This window comes from Diabrotica undecimpunctata, chromosome 2, assembly GCF_040954645.1.
Source record: "Diabrotica undecimpunctata isolate CICGRU chromosome 2, icDiaUnde3, whole genome shotgun sequence".
NCBI classification, from domain to species: domain Eukaryota; kingdom Metazoa; phylum Arthropoda; class Insecta; order Coleoptera; family Chrysomelidae; genus Diabrotica; species Diabrotica undecimpunctata.
The window spans coordinates 49,243,199-49,267,651 of record NC_092804.1 but is presented as its reverse complement, the minus strand read 5'-3'; the positions used below and the strand labels follow the sequence as shown (position 1 = coordinate 49,267,651).

At 32.8% G+C, this 24,453-nt stretch overlaps 2 protein-coding genes across 2 annotated transcripts; one reads left to right on the top strand and one right to left on the bottom strand.

Annotated features, from left to right (window-relative positions):
• Positions 1 to 209: 209 nt before the first annotated feature.
• LOC140433299 (uncharacterized) lies at positions 210 to 2,019 on the bottom strand. Its single transcript, XM_072521330.1, has 3 exons — positions 1,753 to 2,019; positions 1,106 to 1,518; positions 210 to 1,048 (listed from the first exon to the last, which is right to left on the bottom strand). Exons 1-2 carry the CDS (start codon positions 1,845 to 1,847, stop codon positions 1,113 to 1,115), a joined length of 501 nt encoding a protein of 166 aa, XP_072377431.1. The 5' UTR covers positions 1,848 to 2,019; the 3' UTR covers positions 210 to 1,048; positions 1,106 to 1,112.
• Positions 2,020 to 7,335: 5,316 nt separating this feature from the next.
• Positions 7,336 to 19,703, top strand: LOC140433298 (uncharacterized). Its single transcript, XM_072521329.1, has 5 exons — positions 7,336 to 7,470; positions 10,551 to 10,701; positions 10,796 to 11,024; positions 13,368 to 13,599; positions 19,508 to 19,703. The coding sequence occupies exons 1-4, from the start codon at positions 7,454 to 7,456 to the stop codon at positions 13,592 to 13,594; spliced, it is 624 nt and encodes a 207-aa protein (XP_072377430.1). The 5' UTR covers positions 7,336 to 7,453; the 3' UTR covers positions 13,595 to 13,599; positions 19,508 to 19,703.
• The last annotated feature ends 4,750 nt before the right edge of the window (positions 19,704 to 24,453 follow it).

Below are 24,453 nucleotides of genomic sequence, written 5' to 3'. Positions count from 1 at the left end.
TGAACCTAATATACTTTCCGATGAGACTATGAATCATATTTTTAAATCACATCCATGTTTTCAACATAATAATGAAAATTTACAATGTGCTCTAAACAATGTATTTAATATTCATTATTGGTATAAATATTGTAGAAAGTGTTGACAATAAAAAAATAAAAATTAAAAATAGTCTTTTATTAATAGATACACACAAGACATTTATTTTTAAATTGATACCAGACATGAAGCTTGTAAAACAAAAGACTACGCTTGATGTGGAGAATAATTTATTGGAACCAATTGAGAATAAGTTTAAAAAGCATGGAGTTTTGTTCCCTTCAACTATTCGATGTCTTATAGTTGGCCCTTCAAATTGTGGTAAGACCAATGTGATGATAAGTCTATTGGAACATGCTAATGGATTAAAATTTGAAAATGTGTATATTTACTCAAAATCATTAATGCAACCAAAGTACAAATATTTAGAAACTTTGCTAGAACCAATTAAAGGAATAGGATATTATACTTACAGTGGAAGTACGGATATAATGCACCCATCTGAAGCGAAGCCCAATTCAATTTTTATCTTTGATGATGTTGCTTGTGACAACCAAGATGTTATTCGAGAATACTTTAGCATGTCTCGACATTCTCAGGTGGATCCATTTTATTTGAGTCAGAGTTATGCAAAAATACCTAAACACCTTATAAGAGACAATGCAAATATTTTAATTGTATTCAAACAAGACGATTTAAACCTAAAACACATTTACAATGACCACGTCGGAACAGATATGACTTTTGAAGATTTAAAAAAAATATGTTCGATATGCTGGAAAGAGAATTATGGATTCTTATCAATTTTTAAAGACAGTGAAATAAAGAATGGTCGATATAGAAAAAAAATTGATCAATATTTTTTATTAGAATAAAAGTTGTAAGTAATAAATAAATAAAGAGATATTATTAAAAAGTATTTTATTATAATCTATAAAAATATATACACAGATATACATACAAAAATATTTTCCTCTCGCTCAATCTTCATTCCAATACCAACACATATCTGAAATAAAATATATACTAGTTACCTTTTTTCTAGTGGGAAGCAGAAAGCACTTACTTGTTTATTATGTCCTTTGACTTAGAAAATGATCTATATTCAGATCATTCTCATCACATTCTTCTTCTATATGTACTATTGTACTTGGAGGAACCGTTCTTTGCTTCTTGCTTGATGTTGAGGCAAGAGCCTCATCCGGTGCCTCTTGTATGTATAGTGGTCTCTTCAACCCAAGTTGCTTTTGGACTTGTTGATGTCGCTCAAACTCTTCCAATTCATCGTCCAACAAGTTAAATCTGTATCGTTTTACGACATTCTCTAAAATTTGGAATTCTTGCTCTGTCTTTACTTTGGTCCTCATATACCGAACCGGAAGATTCCCAAATTTCTTTTTAAGACTTTTGCTATTGGGTGTATAGCTGAGACTCACAAATATTTTACTTCCCTTAAGAGACACCTCTTTGACACCATATCTAAAATTTAACGAAATTAAACAATCATAAATAAAAATGTTATTAAAATACGATCATTAGAATAAAAAATACATAGATAGAATATAGAAAACAGAAATTAGATACATTAGTAAAATATCAAGAGGTAAAACAAAATAAAATTATTATAAATATTTAGATAAACAATAAAATCAAATGCAAATATGGTGAAATAAACAAGGAAAAAAGTGTATAAATAATAAACTCAATACTTACACAAACAATTCCTTTATAATAAGGAAAGCCGTTTCAATAGGAAAATGAAGCGGATCTTCAGTTAAAATTACCAACTGACAGGGTACTGTTGCCATTCTTGATGTTGTTTGTTCACTGCTTGCTACTTACAATTGGATTAGTCTTAAACGACTGTCTGTATTTATAACAAGAAACTGAGAAAAAAAACAATTTAACATTAAACTGACTTTGTAATTTTAAAACATTGCAAATAACTTATTTACATCAGAGTTAACCCTTTTGACCCATAAAAATGCAGTCACGTTGAACAACATCTTATTTGCGTCAGATTTAATCTTTTGACCCATAAAAATGCAGTCACATTGAATAACAACTTATCTGCATCAGATTTGATCTTTCTGACCTTTAAAAATACAATCACGTTTAATAACAACTAGTTTGCAGAATTATTGATAAATTTAAACTTTTTGATCCTAAAATATAATCACGTTGAATAACAAGTTACAGAAATACGTCAATTGATTTTTTTTTACTGGATAAGTATAAATTGGAGAGCATCCTAATATTTGGGTTTTATTTGTGCATTCGAAAGTTACCAAGTTAAGTTGAACCAGTTACTAGTGAAAAAAAAATGAGTCAGCAAGTAGTCGATGAACTTTCCAACCAGATTGTAGAGAAGATGGAATCGGTAAGTAGATTAATTAAGAGAAAATCTGATTTACGAAACGTAATAAGATATTTGAAAAAACAAATTTTTATTTTGAATAAATGTTTAAAGAATAGGGTTTCTTGTGTTAAAAATTTTCACTGTATAGAAGCAAATTTAACTATTCTTAAAACATATCTTGAAAACTTTAAGAACAGACTAAATGCTAGAAAAACTCTTAAAAGGTGTTTATTGTGGCAGGATGTGGAATCTTGTTTTAATAGTAGAATAAAAACAGGGCTAATAGTCAATTTAAAATATAAAGAACCCAAAATATTTTTGGAAAAAGCTTTTAGGAGTTTTTCAATTCAAATTAGAAAAAGTTTGTTGTCGTGTCTTTTAAAAGTTAATTTGATTTTATATGGTGTTTTTATCAAACCACAAAATGGTGAAACCTCTATTAAACATTTTTCAACCAAAAATGTAACAATTGACCAAAATACAGACCTCAAGGATTGGTATAAAATTAATTGTATTAATGTGATTTTAAAAAAATTTGAGGAATTTCAAGAAAGAGATAGTGGTTGGGCACTATCACAGATTCTACATTTAAAAGTTAATATAAATAGGTATAATCCAATACTGAGTGGTATTTCCACCTATGTTAAATTACCTAAATATATAAGCAATACAAAGAGTGTAATTAACATTAAAAATTCTGATCCTTATTGTTTTCTCTGGTCAATTGTTGCAGCGTTACATCCTGCTAAAATCAATGTTACACGAACCTCATCTTATCCTCATTTTAGTAAGATATTAAAGTATCATAATATCAGTTTTCCCATTGACATAAAAGATATCCCTAAATTTGAAAATTTAAATAAACTTTCAATAAATGTTTTTACAACAAAAGGAACAGGAAAGGAAATTTTACCTTTGCTATTAAGTAAGACTAGTTTTTCTCCTCGTATTAATTTACTTTTAATTCATTCTCAAGATAATAGTACAAATAATAATAGTAGTGATGAGGATGATGGTCCTTTGTGTAGAAAAGATCTATTTCATTTTGCTTATATTAAAAATTTTTCAAGATTAGTAAATCAACAAGTTAAAAATGTTAGAAACAAAAAATGGTTTTGTGAAAGATGTTTTAATCATTTTAGTAATGATGCACTCTTACAAAATCATTTAGAGGACTGTATTAATTCAAATTCAGTTAAGATGGTTTTACCAACAGAAAAGAATAATATTATGAAATTTAAAAATTTTAAACATAAAGAACTTGTTCCTTTTGTTATTTATGCTGATCTAGAAAGTATTCTTATAAAATGCATTGACAATAACAATGATCCTAATATAAAAACTTATTTGTCTCAAAAGCATGAAGCTTTTAGTATAGCTTATTATTTTAAATCTTCTTATAATGATTCCTTATCATACTATAAATCATTTACCGGTCACGACTGTCTTGTGTGGTTTGTAAGAGAACTTGAAAAGATAGCAAAGAGAATAACTAGAGAAAATTTATTGCAAAAATTCAACAAGTTAGGTCCATTAACTGATAAAGAAAGACATGATTTTAATTTGAGTTTTGTTTGTCATATTTGCACTAAACCTATAGTCGATCCATTGGATAAAGTTAGAGATCATTGTCATATTACAGGAAAATTTCGAGGAGCTGCTCATAGATCTTGTAATGCTAATTATCAAAATACACATACAATTCCCATTGCATTTCATAATCTCTCTGGCTATGACGCACATTTTTTAATTAAAAGCCTTAATAATAACGTTAAAGGTAATATATCACTACTTCCTCTAAACAAAGAGAGGTATATATCATTTACCAAATACATTCAAAATACAAATATTAATTTTAGGTTTATAGATTCGTTTCGATTTATGTCTGATTCATTAGATAAACTTTCCTGTAATCTAGATGATGATCAAAAACAAATAACGAGAAGGTACTTTGAAGATGATTTTAAATTTAATTTAGTTAAACGAAAAGGTGTTTTCCCATATGAATACCTCGATAATTGGGAAAAGTTGCAAGATACTTGCTTGCCACCTATTGATAGTTTCTTTAGTAAAATTAATAATGAAGGAATAACTCATGAGGATTATCAACACGCATGCACTGTTTGGAACACGTTTGAGATAAAAAACTTGCAAGAGTACGCGGAATTATATTTAAAAACTGACGTATTACTTTTAAGTGATATTTTTGAAAACTTTAGACTGATGTGTTTAAAAACATACGGTTTAGATAGTTTGCATTATTTTACTTTACCAGGGTTAGCATTTGATGCCATGTTAAAAGTAACAAATGTAGAATTAGAGCTTTTAACAGATATCGAAATGGTTTTGTTCTTTGAAAAAGCAAAACGAGGAGGAGTGTCACAATGTAGTAACAGATATGCAGAAGCGAACAATAAGTACATGGGTGATAAATATAATCCTTGTAAAGAGACCTCTTATACAATGTACTTTGATGTGAACACTCCAAGAGGGACGAGCCACTTTTGTCATTTTCAGAGTACTTTCACATCTCATGGTGACTGTTAAAATGTCCTACGTATATGGCTGGGTGTTTGTATATATGTGTAGAACAAGTGAGAGCATGGGGTTTGCAAATATTAGCTAATGTGATATCACCGATTTTCACAGTTACCTTGTAGATGTTTTTCTAGTTTTTCTAGGTAGAAGTGGAAATTAAGGCTGCATTTTCTATGTTTATGCACACATATGTTGTGACACCGTAGACTCCATCGCAGATAGCACTTAGTAAATCATAGCATTGAATTTTTTCTCTTGAGCCCAATTGGATTTTATTTCCTGTATGCGTTTCTTGTATTGCAACCAGGTAAATATAATTTTCTTTTAATAATCTGTGCAGAATTTGACAACATTTTGCAGTGCTTATGCCTTCTATATTATGTTGATAAACTACTACACTGTGGCTGAGTTCTTTTGTCAATTGGTCCTTAGAACGTTCATTTGTTGGCAATATTATCTTTAATAACTTTGAAACCTGTGATTCTTTTCTGCCAGGAGATCTTGTGAAGGATTGTTTGGCGCCTCTTGCTATGAACTGGAGGCTATGATTTTGGTTTTTGTCATTATTGTTTTCCTGGAGAATAATTAATGCAGTAGTTTCTCCTTGTTTTCCACATCACAGTATTGTGGCTGGATGAATCAATATGTGCTCTCGAATATGTGTTAAGACAGTTGAATATAGGAAGAGCTAATCTCCTAACAAATAAATGAAAATATATTGCCGCCTATGCCGATGACATCAGCATTATATCTCGCAGAACGGAAAAGGTGGCCGAAATATATTCACAGTTAAAAACAGGGGCTAAAGCGGCCAGATTTGAAATAAATATTCAACAGACAAAAACTAACACGGGCAACAGCTAGGGGAAACAGACGCACAGTTAAGTTAAAGGGCAATATTGAAAGTTTCACATATCCAGGAGTTGCATTAAACGCGGATGAAACAGAAGAACCAGAAATTTAAAGAAGAATAGTAAAGGGAAACAAAGCTTACTTTTCACTTGCCCATGTGTTCAGCTCTAAAAACACACAGTGAAGATCGAAAATCAGTGTCTACAAAACTATTATCAGACCAATAATACGATATGAATGTGAGACATGGGTGGTGACATAAAATACAAAAATAAAGATAAAAGTCTTTGAGATAAAATCCTAAAGACTAAGGAGATCTGCGCCTATTAACGAAAACGGAGTATGAAAATCCATCCATAGGTATAACCATAAACTCTACCAACTGTTCAAAGAGGCACCGATCTCAGAATTCGTTAAAGTTCAGAGACTTCGACGGGCTGGTTATGTAATGAGATTCTTAGTATATGACCATAAGCGGAAAGATTGTCGAAAAGAGCCTTAGATAGTAAAATGCAGAGTGCAATACCAAAAGGAAGGCGCGGAACGGGCGCGTGAGTGTCTGATGTCAAATCTGCTATAGATCGTTATGAGTAATATAATATAATAAACTAAATTTGTAAACTATTTCTTACAAATTGATCAATACTTCATAATACCTACTTCTTCTGCCTCTATATAAGAAATTTGGTTGTTCATTGGCTAGTTGTTGCCTTTATCGAAGATTGTCACTCCAACTCTTGCGCGGTTGAATATACTTCTTATACCACGTGGTGATTTGTCTCTTGCTATTTTAATACCTCTTGTTCTAAATTCTACTAATATGATTCTTCCATTCTTTTTTTTTTGGTTCTGATCTCGTCACTCCTTATTCGGTCTCTCAGTGTATTTCCTGTAATTCTTCTGAATATTCTTATTTCTGCTGTTTCCAGCATTCTCCTTGTTTTGGCTATGTCGGGTCTTATTTCTGATTCATACGTCATTATTGGTCTTATACTGGCCTTATAGGTTCTTGATTGCATGTTACAGTTAATGTGTCTGTTTGGCCATATAGTATTATTAAGGCATCCTGCTAATCTATTTGCTCTTTATATTTGATCTCTTACTTCCTTTTTAAACTTCTCCATAGCTGGCCAGTGTAATCCCTAGGTACTTTATTTATTTCCATGCTTTGTTGAATGCTAACTCCATCGACTTCAAGTATGCATCTCATTGGTTCTTTACTGATTACTATTGTTCTAATTTTCTGAGTTGAGATCATCATGCTATGTGCCCCTGTATTAAATCTATGTACTTGATTTTAAAGGCTATCTTCATCTTGGGAATAATAATTCTATTAGCTTTATAATTAGCACTTGTGAGATCAATACATTTTATATTTCTAAAATAGTATCTTTAACTAGAACATAATGATAATAAAAATATATTATAATAAAATTAAAGAATCTCCGGAACTTATTTCGATTATTTATCTACATATCCTGATAGTTGCATTATTAGTTAGTATTCCATATCAGACTTAAAATATCCACAGGAATACCATAGAAACATATTTGACATTTTTTAACATAAATTAAATGTAATACTTCAGAATAAATTTTTTTTGTATGTTTAGGTCAATTTACAAAATTTTTATGTGTATTTCTATTTAAATTTTTAGCTAGAAAAATGGCTTGTGGTGACTGGTAAATAACACTTTTCATATTTATTATTTATTACTTTCGTTTTACTAAGGAATAAAAACGTATAATAGTGGTATATACCATGGTATTACTCCAGTTAGTAGTACCCAACTACAAAACAACTGGTTTTCACTTTTATACAGAATAAAATATTTCGTCCAAGGTGATTTACTTATAAATTAGAGTTTATTTTAAGTAGCCAATTATATTTAGTCCTGGGTATCCTGAAAGTCAATTTTTGGCCAGGTATGTCCACTATCTTACGTTTTTTATTAAAAAGCGTTGTTTCCTTGAAGTAGTATAGTTCTTTACCCAATAAATATGCCATAGGAAAAGACTTGTAGAGTCTTACGTTGCCATGTTATCAATTCCACTGGTAACTTTAACATCTTTACATATAAGATCGAATAATGTAACCTTTTAAACTAATAATATTTAACGGGTCTTTACCCAAATATTTAGTGGCTCAAAACATGTACACCTAGACACACTGATGATGGAATATAGATTCCGAAAACGTTTTGTGATATAGCCCGATTGAGTGTTTTAATTATATACCTTTTATAAAGGATTTTAAATAAAAAAAATTTTAAACAGAATGATAGTAGCCACCGCGAACTAAACATTCTACAAAGCGCTAGCGTTTTGTGTAGACCACGAAGTTTTAAAAGGAACTCTGATCGTTATTTCCCCTGGGCTCGCGACCTTCATCTTTTTCCACCTTGCATTCAATCTTCTGACGTTTTTTTAAGACAATTCTCATCGTTATTTCCCCTTGCCCTTACACAGGCTGATAGTACTCGTTTCAAGCCGACAGATGGCGCAAGAAGATTAAAATGACCAAAAAATTGACATTCATCGGTTGTCCCCCTGACCCTTCGTATTGTTTTCATATTACATTTTTAATCTTATTACGGCCATAATTAGGTTTTAATTAAGTTTTCCAGATGTATTTTTTATATCTCTTTATTCTTCGATTTTATGTTGTCATTGTTTGAAGATGGCTCTTTTCTTTTCAACTTATTGTCTTATAAATTTAGAGATATTATTTTTTTTTTATCTTTGTCGGATGCTTCAATTTCCTTTAGTATTTTTACCAGCACTATTTAGCTAACTTCGTACCAAGTTGTCTAAGTTAAGTTTTTCGTACAAAATTGTTAAGTCTTGAGTCTATTATTTGTAGCGTCTCCAAATTTTTTTTTTTTCAATATCCCCTGCTATTCTTCTTTTGTATTAATGATTCTTTCTCAATTTTCTTTATTTTTTATTCTAAACACATTTTTCCCAATTTTCTATTTATTTATATTTTTGCTTTAACTAGGCATTGGGCTCTTCCTGTATTAACCATTTTGAAAGATGATTTTTCGTAGTCACTGGCGATTTTGTTCTGTTTTTTTTTATGTAGAAAAATAAATTCATTGCATATATTTTTATGTAAATTACGTTTAAAAAAAACTTCATCTATCTTTTAGAGAGAATAAAAGAATATATCGATAAATCTTTTAGAACATAGACATGGACATAAAGGTCTACATTCTTTCAGATAACCAAGCTGATTGAAATATTCTGAAGTCTTTTACTCGTGAGTTAAAGTTCATTCCAGAATAAAAATAATATCTTATTAAATGAACCGTAACAGTCAAGGCCACTTTGATATCAAGTTATAAAAGTATCCGAAAAAATAAGGACGTTAATAAATGGATAAAATAAGAAGCAAACCCACATTTTTTAGTCACGAATTAATTTTGTGGACAAAGTAGACAGATACTTGTGTCTACGACTAATGTGTCTGCGACTAATGTGTCTATGATAATACTAAGAGTATAACATTCCATTACTAGTGTGAAATTTGCCTGATCGAGACCTGAGTTTTCCTGGATGGAGTGTGTATACTTTTAATATTCCACGTAGAAACTTTCATGGCTAACCCGGAGCTTCTTAGCACGCTCTGACCAACTAAGGCCTGTCGGCAACTGAAGGCTTGTGTAAAAGTTTGATTAGTTATGATTAATTTGACAAGGAAAAAATAATGAAATGATTTCCGTTGCTTTCGTTGATTTCTTCATCGCAGTACCATAACTCGTTATGCTATATCTGCTAGAGTCACACTCATAACTCTCCAATAATGAACCGGTCCAGAAATAAGTTCTTTATACTTCACCTTGTAAATAAAAATAGCTGGTGCTCTATTTAATTTTCTTCTAATCAACCCTAAAAGCACAAAAGATGGAAGCGGGCTGCCACTTCCGTCATTGACGCTGAACCAAAGATTTTTCTTTTTCCATCGCCGTCGTTATGGTCTTCACTCATAACCCTGAGTAGAGATCCATGTTACATCCCCCGAAGCTGGACCCCAATCTGAACGTAGCCATCTCTTCACGCTGACTAACTAGAATAAAAGAAGCCCACTCCCGCGTCGTGGATTGTCTATACTGGAATTACCAGTATTAGCAACAGAGGAGGTGACTCTGTGCTCCGTGAGCCGGGTTAATTAGCATGTGTAATACCATGCCTATAGGCAATTTTATTTGCTAAAATCTAAAAGTGTCTTCTCGAAATAAGCAAAAAGATATTAAATTAGCAAAAAGTGGACACTGAACTTTGAAATGCCACCTGAATAAGCCGGTGCTCTACTGCAAAACTAATAGCAAGAGCTGTCCTTTATGTGCAAATTAAAAGGAACAACAGACCATATTTATATTAGTGACTGTTTTTTCTATATCTGGCATTACTATCAAAATATTTACTTAGTATTTGTCTCTAGACATTTCATTAATATGTTCTTTTTATTTTTTCTTTTATGTATATTAAGATATTACATCTTTGCTTTCAACAAATGTCGAGTAACTCGTTTTGTTTTATCTGTTGTTTTAACTTCTGTAGAAACATTTAATAAATATATACATAATACTAGTATTCTCCTTTTTGACATTATAAGTTAAGTTTAAAAGAAAGTGCAAGATTTTCTGCTTATTGAACAACTTACTTAAGCGTATTTTTAATCTAATTAAAATAAATCGGCAATATCCATAGTTATGCATGACGTAAAGGAAAATAATCATTAAATATAAATATGCTTACAGCGGCTCGTGCGGACCATGTTTCACTTCTCCATGTTCTCCACCAATATATCCCCATGCTATATGTTGTATGTCATGTCCTCCACCAATTCTTCTTCCGACTAAACCAGAGCCAGTAGAACCTCTTCAAATGCCGTGTCCTATAATTAAAGATGTAAGTACTCTTAATCTATTATATCGTTTTCCCAAACAAAAATAAATTGTATATATTTATGATACTAATAATTAAATATTTTAACAATGTTTAGGAATGTATACCGGAAGAGGTGGCATTACAAAAGCGTTACCACAATTTTTACAATGCATATAACGAAGATTGGCATTGCATAACACCTTCAAATCGTGGTCCAAAGCAAATTCCAGAAAGAGGAAAAAAGCCTCGAACTAACTGTGAAGATTATTTAAGAAGACGTAAAAGCCCTACAAGGGGATGTCCGACTGGTTTTCAACCATGTTACATGAAGTTATCACCACCATGTAAGATTATATTCTTAGAATATTACTAAAACACGAATTCTTTTCTGACTAAATTCCTTTTTATGATGTTCATCATGATTATAAATGCTTACTCTGTAGAAAGCTGTAGAATTGAGCCCTTCTCTGAATGCTTTTAAGTTTCTGTTTCTTATGCAGTTGCAATCCAGTTTTCTGTTATTCTGTCTCTCTGGAAGGTGATCACACTTAGTTCCTCCCTAATTTCTATTTTTCAAAGTGCGTTTTGACTAGCGCATGTCCACTAAGGAAGCCTATTAGGACTCTGAGCTGGTTGCTACTTATTTTCCTCAGCACTTCGTGTTTGATGTGTTTGATCGGATATTTTTTCCAATCAGAGGTATGTCCACGGGAGATGCTTTCTGGCACTCTTAAAGCCGGCTCTAGATCAAAGAATATTGTAGCTGATGCTCTTCCAATAAGTTCATCAGTTTTTTAATTTAATTATTAAGAAACCGATATGGGCCCCCCAAGTTCCTAAAAACCCCTTTAGTGCTTACAAGGGCCCCCATGGCTGCTTGTCATCTGTACATATATTGTACAGAAACTCTATATGAAATATAGAGGAATATTTTCCAAGTGGAAATGTTGAAATTTTCACCACTAATGAATATTTCTACACCTGATCTCTCTGCAATTTTAGACCTGTCTATGTATAAGGAATAACTCTGGGAGAGAGGTCAAGTAGGACCTAAATAGCTGCCATTGTTATGCTTTTCATAGCGCCTGTGTTTCCAAGACAAGCAAGTATTTTCACCTTGCTTAGATTAGAGATGGCATTTGTTTTGCTGCATTTTGATGCCTGTCATTAACGTAGTTACCACTTTCTCAGATATTCGTTCTATCTTCTGATCCCAAGAAAGCCTTGAGTTTAGTATTGTCCCAAGATACTTCACTTACCAGATTTAGGTGTGTGCCATTTAGACTTAGAGAATCCAATCTCTCTAAATTCCTTTTTCTTGTAAATTTCATGATTTTGGACTTCTATTGGCTTATGTTAAGTCCTACATTTGAAGTCCATTCTGCGAACAGCCTTTGGCTACTTGTGCTGATTCTATATCCCCAGTGACGTTGCATATATCACACAGCTCCTCAATCTATCCATCTACAGCTTGCTTCATCTATTCCTGAAGTCCTAAGTGCAGCTGAAAGGTTTTTTCAGCGACTCTTAACCATTCTTAGACCTAAATGCTTTTAGAATGGCAGAATACCTACCCGAGGTTCCTTTGGGAGAACTTTATGGAGCCTTGACATTTCTGCAGTCTGTTTTATCACCTCGTAATGCTTTCTTTAAGATTTTCTTTTTCTCCTTCTCAGTTTCTTATTATAATCAGCCAGAGCTTTGCAATCGCCCCACTCACCTGATCTTCTGGAGAAAACCAATTTCCGTCTGACTTCTGTCCTTTGATTTGTAAGGTTGTCATTCCACCAGGGTACCTTCCTATTGGAATTCTTTTCTCCAGATAATTGTCTTCGAACGCTGACGTAAAAACTTCTTAAAATTGTTCTGCGGCCATAATCATCTCATTAATTCTGCCTAAACAATATTTTAGATGTGTTTGATATGCTTACTAGTTTGTTTTACGAAGATTACAATAAGTTTTCTTGATAGACGCATTACCTGTTATTCCAAAACAGATGTGCCAATGTATCTGAATAAGGATGATCGTCTGACATGTGCCATGTTTTATATATATATATATATATATATATATATATATATATATATATATATATATATCACCTCCTTTCGTCGTGAAGTTACGAAAGTTGGCGTATTCTCTACGTATAGTATTTCTAAATCACGTTTCAAGACAAACTGTACTTCTCTGTGACACCTCTTTTATTGGTGTTTATACTGTCCTAAGTAAAATGGCACGCATTCGCATCACAGCCGATGATCAAATGCAGTCCATTTTGAGGTATGCGTATCCGAAATTTCCTCCGACCTTAGTTTCACTATTATTTTTTTTTTCTGGTTGTACAAACTTCTTATTTCCTTTGGAATATGTAAAGGAGTTTCTCCAATCTATGAGTTTCCGTATCTTTGAGATTTCGAATTCTAGTAATTTCTTTGGAATCTTTTGATTGTGTAGACATAAAATGAATAGTTTTGGTATTCGACTTAATAATGCTACTCTTTCAAGTTCTATGTCTATGATTTATTCTGGTATATTAAGTATCTGCATGATTTATTATCCCTTTAAAATTCTACGTTTATTTGCCATCTCATCCTTAATTTTCGTAATTTATCTTTGTAATTTTTAAGTTTTTGAAAATTTATATTTTACATTTTTTTTGTTTGTTTAAAAATGTTTGATATTTTAGGTAACAATCACCCTTGTGGAATTTGGGTTGCTGAAATTCAAAAATGTCTCCCAAAACCATTAAAATCTAATGAATACGTGCCCGGTCCGTGTACAAGGCCTTGTTGTATACACAAACCATGTTCGGAACAATGTTGCTGTTATGATTTTCCATGTAAAGCTCATTGCTATGATCACCCTGTGGGAATTAAACCAAAACACCCGTTAAATGCTTATTGTCCTAGATAGTTTTAGTAAGTTTTATTCGAATTTACTATATATTAAGTACCTACCATGTTTTAAGTACAAGTTGTAAAGTGATTAGCTAATTTAATTAGAAAAAATCAATCGGTTACTGCCACAGCTTTTCAAAATTATGTATTAAGTCTGAATTTAGCTATAGTTAAACTCACACTGAGAGTGCAGTACGGTTAAAATAAACATGCGCATTTGCAGGATTTCACGCCATGTGCTTGACTGCAAGCAAGTTCAAGTAGTGGTCACGTACAGAACCATCCAAAGATCTTTACGAGGCTCTATTACGAGTAAAAGTACCTTATTGGATTTTAATTTATAATGCAAATTAGAATAAAAGAGAAAGAATTTTAGATATTTATTATAAAATACATATATTTGGAAATAATTGTTTTTAAGTAGTCAAATATGAGGCATACATGTTAATATAAAGACTTAAGTTTTTAGCGGGAATTTTATTTTAAAATTGTATACTTTATTAAACTAAAAAACATATTTTAAATTACATTTTTTGATAGCTCTACAGGGTGGGACCACCGGGAATTGCATCAATCGGTTATGGAAAAACTATAGTTCGTAAAATTTTCGATAACTAATAAATTTCGTGTATCATATCCTAAAGCTAAGTTCAATTGTTTTTTACTTATTGACGTTTGAATTGTGGCCATTTTTATATTATGGACAGTTGTGACATCCAAACGGTTTGACTTAAAGCGAAGCAATTTGCACACTCCTATTCCAACTTTTCATAAACTATCGAAAAGCTTTCCAACGGAAAAATACCCAAAAATACTCGATTTCTGTGCATTCAGCCCAATACCCGAAAAACTTGTACTCTGATTGGATTGATAAGTACGTTTCATTGGTTATAAGAATAATCAAGATTACTCACAGATATTCAATTATACTAATGGCGCCCTCTACATCCAAGATGTCGGATTCGCTTTCGCTACTCTCTCCTGCGTTCGTGTATATAATTAATTTGTCTACGTCATCTTGCAGGTTGTCCGCGGTCCACATTTCAGTTTTCGTTTTCTCAATGTCACAAGTGACATAATTGCGCCAATTTTGCTTTGTTACGCGTGCGAAACGGCGAAACCATCGTCGATCAACTGGCGCACCTCTTCGTTTTTAATAGTGGTATTATGGGTAACTACATATCGCTTAACTTGGTTCCACACCATTTCCATAGAATTTAATTCGCAATGATATAGAGGAAGCCTTAAAATAGAAACATTATATTGTGTAACATATTCAGCAAGATTATACTTACTGTATTGATCTTAAAAGTACGCGCTGTTTCTAATAGCTCGGATTTCAAATAGCACTTCTCGAAAAAAAAAAATTCTTTCCACTAGACATCCCTTGATTGCAGCTTTATTCCAGGAATTGTTACGGCGTCTCTCTTTACGGGAGTTAAACGATACATTGTCCACTACAAGGACATTGTTGCGACCATTATTTAACGTCTCTTTAAACCAGGACTCATAATATGCGACATCAATTTTATCGTGATAGTCTTCATCATTTTGCCAGAAAGGAAACCTCCTGAAAAACCTGCAAGCAATAAAACAGATCGTGGACCTCGTTTGGTAGGTGCTTTTACACCAGTATCAAACCTTTGAAGCATCGCGACTGTTTTGTATAGTAGCATCGCACCATTCGTAATTAACAAATTGTCCAACAATAACCCAAGATTCGTTCAAATATATTGCACTGCAGTATCTCTTTGAAAATGTCGTATAGTTCTCAAATAATTATGGCACCAATAAATAATATCCTCTCACTCCACCATGAAGCTTCTTTAGTCACGTTTCTTATAAACAAATCAGATTTCTTTCAGAATCCCGATAATGTAGCAAGAGACAACGACGGTATATTCTCAGTACCTTGTATAAAGTTATGTATACGCTTTAAGTATTTAAGTTTATTTTTTGATATTGTAAGTGTTTCTTTCGCTAACACACATCATTAACGAAGTACACCTTACAGCAATACCCACATTAAGTTGCTCCGTATTTTATAAACAAAAAAGACAAAATATTCAACACTACCAGTTTAGCGCAACTATTTAATGATTCACCGGATTTACATTTATTAAATGTAAAAGTAAATGTAATGACTCTGCTCAAAGTCAACCTAAATACTAAAATGTCGTTTCGTTTTCCAAAGACGCTTTCGACCATACCCATCCGTAATCTGGCCGATATTATGGTGGTATTTACTTTGTTATCAGATCTTCCGTTTTTCTGAAAATCTAATGAACTTTCTTATTGCAAATGGATCACCCTGTATATTTTTTGCCTTTTAACGTTCTTAAGAAATACTAGTTATTTTTTATGTAATATTCCCTATACCTAAATGCACAATAACAACTTTGACGTTTCAATAAATAAGTATTGTTGGTGTTGATTTAAAGTCACAACAGATCGTAAATCTGAAAACGAATGAATTGAGATTTCAATGATATTAGTATATGGTGATATGTGTGAAAGTCAACGAGAAACGTGTAATATCTTTAATAATTTATATCCTTACCGAAATTCTATAACAAGATACTTGTCAGTAAATTAGTAAAAAAGATTAACGAAACTGGTTCAGTAAAAGATTTATCCAAATCAGGGAGCAGAAAAATTGCATTCACTGAAAACAAATCTTTGGATGTTTAGACGATCCACACTTGAGTACTAGACAAGTATCTAGGGAACTTGAGATTGTACAAACATCAGTAATGAAAATGTTGCTATTTGGATAGAAAATAAATTTCATCCATACAAAATAGGATTAGTTCAGAGCTATCAGATGATGATTTCGATTGACGTGAAGAGTTTGCAGACATAATGATAAAAAATGTTACAATAAAAACGATCCAATTTTTTTAAGTAATGTTAACTTTTGGGATTAGGCATAATATTGTAGATACTGCTCACGTAAAAATCCTCGTTGGATGCGTAAATACCACATACAGTATCCAGAAAAACTTAATTTATGGGCTGGAATAATAAACGACAAAATATTTGGTGCCTTCTTCGTTCACGGAAACTTAATTGTTCCGGCGTATTTAGATTTATTGGTACCTAAATTGGCTCAGTTATTTTCAAATGCAAGTAAGAATTTTCAATTATATTTTAATGTAAAAATTTCATTATTCGAAAAATTCAGACAACAATATCCCAAACGACAATATTTGGCTGCAAGAAGATTGTGCTAGATGGTACTCCACCTCATAATGTGTTTCCCAGAAGATGGATTGGAAGGTGTGGTTTTATTGAATGGCCCCTCGATCATCCTTCATGAATCCTTTAGATTATTTCCTGTGGGGTCACTTAAAAAACATCGTTTATAAAACAAAACCTGCCAATATTCAGAAATTAAAAAATAGGATTACGGTAGAGTAAGAAGAATTGAGCAGTCAAGAATGTTGCAAAATATATGCAAAATTTTAAAAATCGCATGATTTGTAAACGGACAACATTTTGAGAATCTGCTGTAATCGCCTTTACTGGTTTTCTAAAATTCCTAATTTTTTTACTACTCACGTATTGATATACATGAATTGGTAATTTGGCAAACAAAAGAGTTTGCTTTACAACACTGTTCATTATTTATACCGGTGTTTGAATGGCGCGGGAATATAGCCAAAACTGATGCACTTTCCTCTGCATTTGGCTAGCAACTTAAGACCACACACTCGGTCGACATGTAACGCCCTTATAAGGCACTTATGAGACAAATGCGGAAACGTTGACCATGACAAGGAGAACAGTTCAAAAGATCCGTGTGTGTCAGAGGGCGATGGAGCGTGCTTTGTTGGGCGTTTCACTACGAGACAAGATCCCAAATCGACAGCTACGACAAAGAACAGGAGTGGCTGATGCAGTAGAGAGAGTAGCAACACTGAAATGGAACTAGGCAGGTCACGTGCCTCGAATGACAGATAGATGGACAAAGCGGATACTGGAATGGAGACCAGAAGAGATGATACCTACCGAAGCAGAGGTCGTCCACCAACACGTTGGACTGACGATCTAAAACGTTGTCATAGGAATTGGATGCAAGAGGCACAAGATCGAAATAGATGGAAAATTATGAGGGAGATCTATGTCCAGCAGAGGATAAGCGAAGATTGAATGATGAGACAAATATTGTGTGGCAAGAAATACAGTCTGTCACATAAGATTCAAGCCAATATTTGTGAAAACGAAAAATCAACTAATATTAATAACTTGTTGTTTTACAACACTAGGATTAGGTTAAAACTTTTACTGCACGTTTTATTAAACTTCTTACTAATTTATTGACAATAAACCTTGTCACACAAGAACTAATATTTAACTTGACAGTATTTCGGGTTGAACCGCGTCGATTATCATTGACAGGAGAACCATCCACATCAATGTTCAAACCCACATGTTGGGCTACGATATGTTGACGATACATTCGTCATTTGACTCCATGGCAAGGATGCTTTGGTGTCTTTTCAAGACCATCTGAATTGTATACATCCAGTTCACGATGAAGGTGGAAATTGATTCATCTCTACCGTTTCTCGAAGTTATCATAAAGAAAACTCAATTCTAAGGTTTTCATCACTCTGTTTATCGACGACCCACCCATACCAATCGTTACTTGCATGCTAACTCCCATCAACCACCTTCACAAATTAATTCAGTCATCAATACCCTTGTCTCCAGATCAAGACGCCTTTGCAATGCAAGTTGACCCGCTAAGCTCTCTAGTTTAAAATTAGCCCTCACCCAAAACGGTTATCGCGAAAATCACTTTAATAGGAGCATCCACAGACATCAATTTCCTACTCAATCTCAATCCAAAGATTCAGACTCTCATCATATGAAAGCTTTTCTTTCTAACATCAAAGGTGTCACTGACAAAATCGACAAAATTCTTAAACCAAGAGGAATAAAGATAATATTTAACCCCCAACAAAAACTTTCATCTTTGTCCGATCAATCAAAGACAACATTTCAAATGAAAAACACGGAGCTTATGAAATTTCTTGTGTAAACTGCCCCCAATCTTATATAGGCCAAACAAATCGTAGAATCCAAAATAGAATTTATGAACATTCCATTTCTGTTCGTAATTCCGACTCAATTTTAGCTCTAGGTTAACACCATCTTCATACAGGTCACAAAATTGATTTTGAAAACTCAAGAACCATAGCCCCCATTCGCTTCTATAAACCAAGAATTATCCGAGAAGCCATAGAAATTGAAAAAATGCCAAATTTTTCCAATAAAAGAGATGACGTCATACGGTTACCTTTGACATGGAGACCTCTTATAAAGAAAATATCGTCCACTCCACTCGCCAATCAAAATCCTACTCTGTCAGACATTCGCGTCAACTCCCACGCCAATCTCCGCACCAATCCCCATGCTTACTCCCACGCCAACCTCCATCCAAACCACGTCACCATCGACGGTATAAATGAACCGTCCTCTGTTCTCAGTAGCAGTAATGCATTGGTTATTGATCGGTTTACTGGTGTCTGGCGGCTTGGGAGACTGAGACCTCGGAAGCACTAAAGAAGACATCAAAGAGGATGTCGAAAGCTCGGCGCATTGATAATCGACGCGGTTTAACCCGAAAGACTGTTGAATTTATTATTACTTCTTGTAATAGTATTAAACTTAGCTCTAGGTTTAACTAACCACGGAAATCGTTCGGAACATTATATATATATATATATATATATATATATATATATATATATATATATATATATATATATATATATATATATATATATATATATATATATATATATATATATATATATATATATATTACATTATTTTTAATCCAAAAATCAGATTTTTTAGAAGACTTTTTCTTTGTTATAAGAATTTTTTATCATAAAATTTCAGTTGTAATATTTTTTAGGACGCTTTTTCAAGAGCACGGTAACTGAAAGTTACATAATGAGAGTTGCAGATTCCTAGTCAAAAATAATAATCACATCATCATGGAGAACTTGTAAAATAAACGTTTTTTTTTTTTTTAATTTTGAAAAATTACTTTGGTATAACCCTATATATGTATTTACAAGTTTTAAATAAATAATTTTTTGTTTTGTAAATTCAGTAATGTTAATAATAAATTTCAAACCAAAATGGATCCTTCCATGCTTCCATACTGCCCATGGTACTAGATCAGCAGTCTTTAAGCAGACATATAATTATAATAAATCTTACAGCCTAGGTCAATATACAACTGATGAGTAATTATCAAAAGAAATGAATAGTCACTAAAGGACAAATCCAGACTAAGAAATTAATCAAGAATATTAATAAAAAACTCTTGGACAATTTGATGAACCTCAATAAACGAGAGATCAAAATATGAAAATTGTCGTTTAAGAAAACACATATACAAACTACGTAAGGTGAATGAAATATGGTGCAAAAAATGCTAAATGGAAGATAAGACTGCCATACACATCATATGTTATTGCAATGTGCTAAGCGATATGAGACAAGAACTCACTGGTCAACTGGGGATTGAACCAGAAGAGATTCTAAAACTACCAAAAATGAAACTGGTGGCCACATGACTTATTAGAGTTTAATGGAAAAAACAAGATATGGTACAAATGTCTTACGATCAAGTGCCAGAGATGAACGAGTTTCGCCTGAACTAAGAAGAAGACAACTATTAAACATACTATAGGTACATTATATTAGATTCATCATCATCATCAACTAGCCTCTAACGTCGACTGCTGAACATAGGCTTCTCGCATGCTTTTCCACTTAGTCCGATTTTGCGCCATATGAATCCAATTTGTAGTCACTTTTTTCTATGTCATCTGTCCATCTCTTTGGGGGTCGACCTCTATTTCTGTTAGCTTGTATTCGGGGTCTCCATTCGAAAATTCTTTTTGTCCACCGGTCATCAACTGATCTTGCTACATGACCTGCCCAGTTCCACTTTAGTGTTGTTATCCTTTCAATAACGTCTGCTACTCCTGATCTTTTGCGTATAGTAGCATTGGGTATTCTATCAAGTAGAGAAATCCCTAACATTATTCTCTCCATTGCCCTTTCCGCAACTTGTAGTTTACTCACTGTTGTTCTTGTGAGTGTTTATGCGCCGTAGGTCATCACTGGCATATTAGATTATATTATATTAAATAATATATACTGAACTACTACTACTATATTAATATATAAAATATACAACAAAAAAAACTATGCTGGTAAAACCTCATACAAAGAATGAGAGACCATCGATTACCAAAAAAAAATGGAATAGAAGCCTCCTGAAAGAGTAAAGAAGGTGAGATCTAAAACGTTGTGAACTAGTGGAATCAAAAAGGCCATGTCGGAGAAAAATTTAGTTTCAGAGATGACAGAGTATAGATTAATTGTAAATAATTTTGTTAAAAACTATTAAAAAATTGAATTTTTTGAGTTATTTATTGCTAACAGGGACATGAGATTAAAAGCTGGTAACGCATTTACTTTAATTAAGTTCCAATATAACTCATTACTTAAACCTTAACACTTTGAACTTTGAACAAACACGCAGTTTTCTTTTGGGACAATTTTCATTTGGCTTTAATGTTGAGGCTAACAAACATGTCTAAACTCCTTACTATAACAATATATTTACGTTGAAAATTAAAATCAGTATACCAATATGGCTGGGAATACTTGTTTAAAGCAGTGTATACCTCGACAGATTAATAAGGTAAGACTCCTTCCAGTAATAATTCCATCTATTTTTTTTCTTTTTTTTTTATTATACCTAATAAGTTAACAATCAGAATAAAACAATGTATTCTATAAGTTAATGTGATGAGTTTAGGTCCAGTCCCTTGTTTCTGGCTTGATGTGGTTCCCTCCAGTGAGAGAATCACGGGTCCATGTTACTGGTCTGTTGGCCAAGGTAGCTTTAGTCTTCTGATAACTCGATGTTGAGCTATTGCGGAAATTAATGGATTGGAGAGTGTGTCCACTTTTTGAATGTATTGTAATTTCTTTTGCTGGTATACTTCTTTCACTGTTGAGATATTGAGATCCTCATAGATTCTTTGGTTGGTTACGTACCAGGTGCATCAAAAATTCCTCATAAGATTTTTGATTGGCATCTTTCCATAATAGCAATATTAGATTTACTACTACAGCCCCACAGCTCTATGCCATATGTCCATATTGGTTTGATAACTGTTTTATAAATTAGAATTTTATTATTTATTGACAGCTTGGAGTTTTTTCCAATTAACCAATTGATTTCTTTTTGTCTTAGTTGTATTTGTTTTCTTTTTTTGGTGATGTGTTCTTTCCAACACAGGGTTTGGTCCAGGTGTAGCCCTAGGCATTTGGTTGTTTTAGTCCTGGGTATTTCCTCATTGTTGATATATATTGGTGGTGGTGTTTCTCGTCGTAAAGTGAAAGTTACGTGGGTTGACTTGTTTTCATTAATTTTTATTTTCCATTGTTTTAGCCAATTTTCAAGCTCACACAAATAGTCTTGGAGTTGTTGTGTAGCTATGTTAATGTGTTTATGACTTGTAAGTGCTACTGTGTCATCTGCAAATGTGCCAATTGTTACGTTATGATAAGTTGGTAGATCAGACGTATATAATATATATATATATATATATATATATATATATATATATATATATATATATAATAAAGGTCCCAGGACGCTGCCCTGTGGAATTCCCGCCTTAATGGGATGCATTTTGGATATTTCTCCATTTACTTTTGTTCTAAACTGTCGGTTTTCCAAGTGTGATGTAAGTATTCGAAAGAATGGTGGTAATATTTGTTTAATTTTATAAAGAAGTCCTTTATGCCAAACCTTATCAAAAGCTTGACGTACATCTAGTGATACCATTGGGCAATATTCGTTTTCTTCTAATGTGGAATTGATTTTATGGGTTATTCGGTGGCATTGCGGATAGTTGAGTGTTCTCGTCGAAATCCAAACTGATAATTTGGTATCCAATCTGCGCCTTTAAAGTCTGGATCTATTCTTTTTATTAAAAGTTTTTCTAGTAATTTGGAGACTGTTGATAACAGACTGATAGGTCGATAGGATGATTCACTTGGATCCTTTCCTGATTTTGGGAATAAAAATATTACTGCAATTCTTAGATTGTTAGGCCAATAATTACATCTTAATATTGCGTTAAATATATATGTAAGGATTACTATACCCTTTTTTGGTAATTCTTTTAGCATTTTTGGTGTTATTAGGTCAATTCCTGGTGACTTTTTGATATTTTTAGTCTTAAGATTTCTTCTTTAAGTTCTTTGGGCGTTTTTAATTTTATTGGATTTACTGATGGTTGTTTTGAGTTTAAATAATTAATAATTTCTTGATCTTCTTTATTGTTGTGTGGTTGGAATACTGTTGCTAAATCTTCAGCAAATAATTCTGATTTTTCTTTATCGCTTCTTGCCCATTGGTTCTGTGTGTCTGTGGTTTTTCTTACTGGTGGCAATATTGCTTGAGGATTCCATCTATGAGTTTGAGTTGAACCTCATCACCAGAGAGTGTTTGCTGATAGGTGCGTAAGCCTGGATAATTTTTGGGGAATATTTTTTATTCAGTTTGTAAATTAGATATACGACTCTTGTGCTAATATTCTTAATACTGACAATATTTTCGATATGTTAATTGTTCATTAAAACCTCTACACCTTTTATAAATGTATCTTCTTCTATTTAGTATATGAGTTTTCCGTAATTTAATATTAGTTGGTTTTCCCCTTTACTTCAGACTTCGCTTATACCTATTATGTCTCATGTAATTTTCTTTATTTTCTCTTCTAATTTTATTAGTTTTTCATCTGTTGATAGTGTTCTTATATTGTATGATAAAATACATACTGCTAGGCATCCACGCTTGCGTGGTTTGTTTCTGTTCTTTGGCAGACAAGAAGAATTATTTTAGGGACGGGGTAAGGGATATGTTTTTTAAGTAGGAACATAGGAAATATTATGTCTACCTATGGTGAAGGGATTAGAAAGAAAGGCATGGATCGCGTGGAGGGGGTCGCATCCTTGAAGTAGAGTTGACCTCTATCGGGATCATAAAGAATTGTCTACCAGCTACCACAGCTGGTACCCAGGCTATCATATATTAAATATATACTAAAGTAATTAAAGCTTATAATAAATGGATAACTATGAAGTGTCATAGAAAGCATATAATAACAATAGTTTCTGGGTAATTAATCGAAGTGTGGTTTCTAGTGCACTTGGATAGAGTATATTCAAATATTTTTCCGTATTGTTTTTAAAATAATAAAGATCTACTATAGGCATGTACGTATGTTCTGCTTTAAGCTTTTCAATTAGTATGGTTAAGTGGACTATTAACGACAATATGCTACAAGAAAATAGCTTCAGAACAATATAAAGAACGACATAACCGCAGTATTTAGGGGACGAGTACTTAGATGGATGGATATAAGAGAGCGATTAGAAAAATAGATTGCTAATTTAAAAACTTATTCTCATATATATGCAGGCTGAGATATCTATTTTACATCGCACGATTTGCGTAGTAGATGATTCAACACAACTTAAACTCAGGGAACCAGAAATATCAGGCTGGTGAGGTTTGAGTATTATGTATGTATGTACAGCGTTAACAGGCCTTTTCGGCCCCTTGCTGGATGGATAATTTCCATCGTTTTCTATTCTTAGCTAACAGCTTCCAATCTCTGATTCCCATCTCTCTGACATCTTCCATCACTGCATCTCTCCATTTCTTTCTTGGTCTTCCTCTCTTTTTTTGCCCTCAGGTACTCTCCAAGCAATATTCTTGACTAGTATATTACCTTGCATTCTTTCTAGATGGCCGAGCCA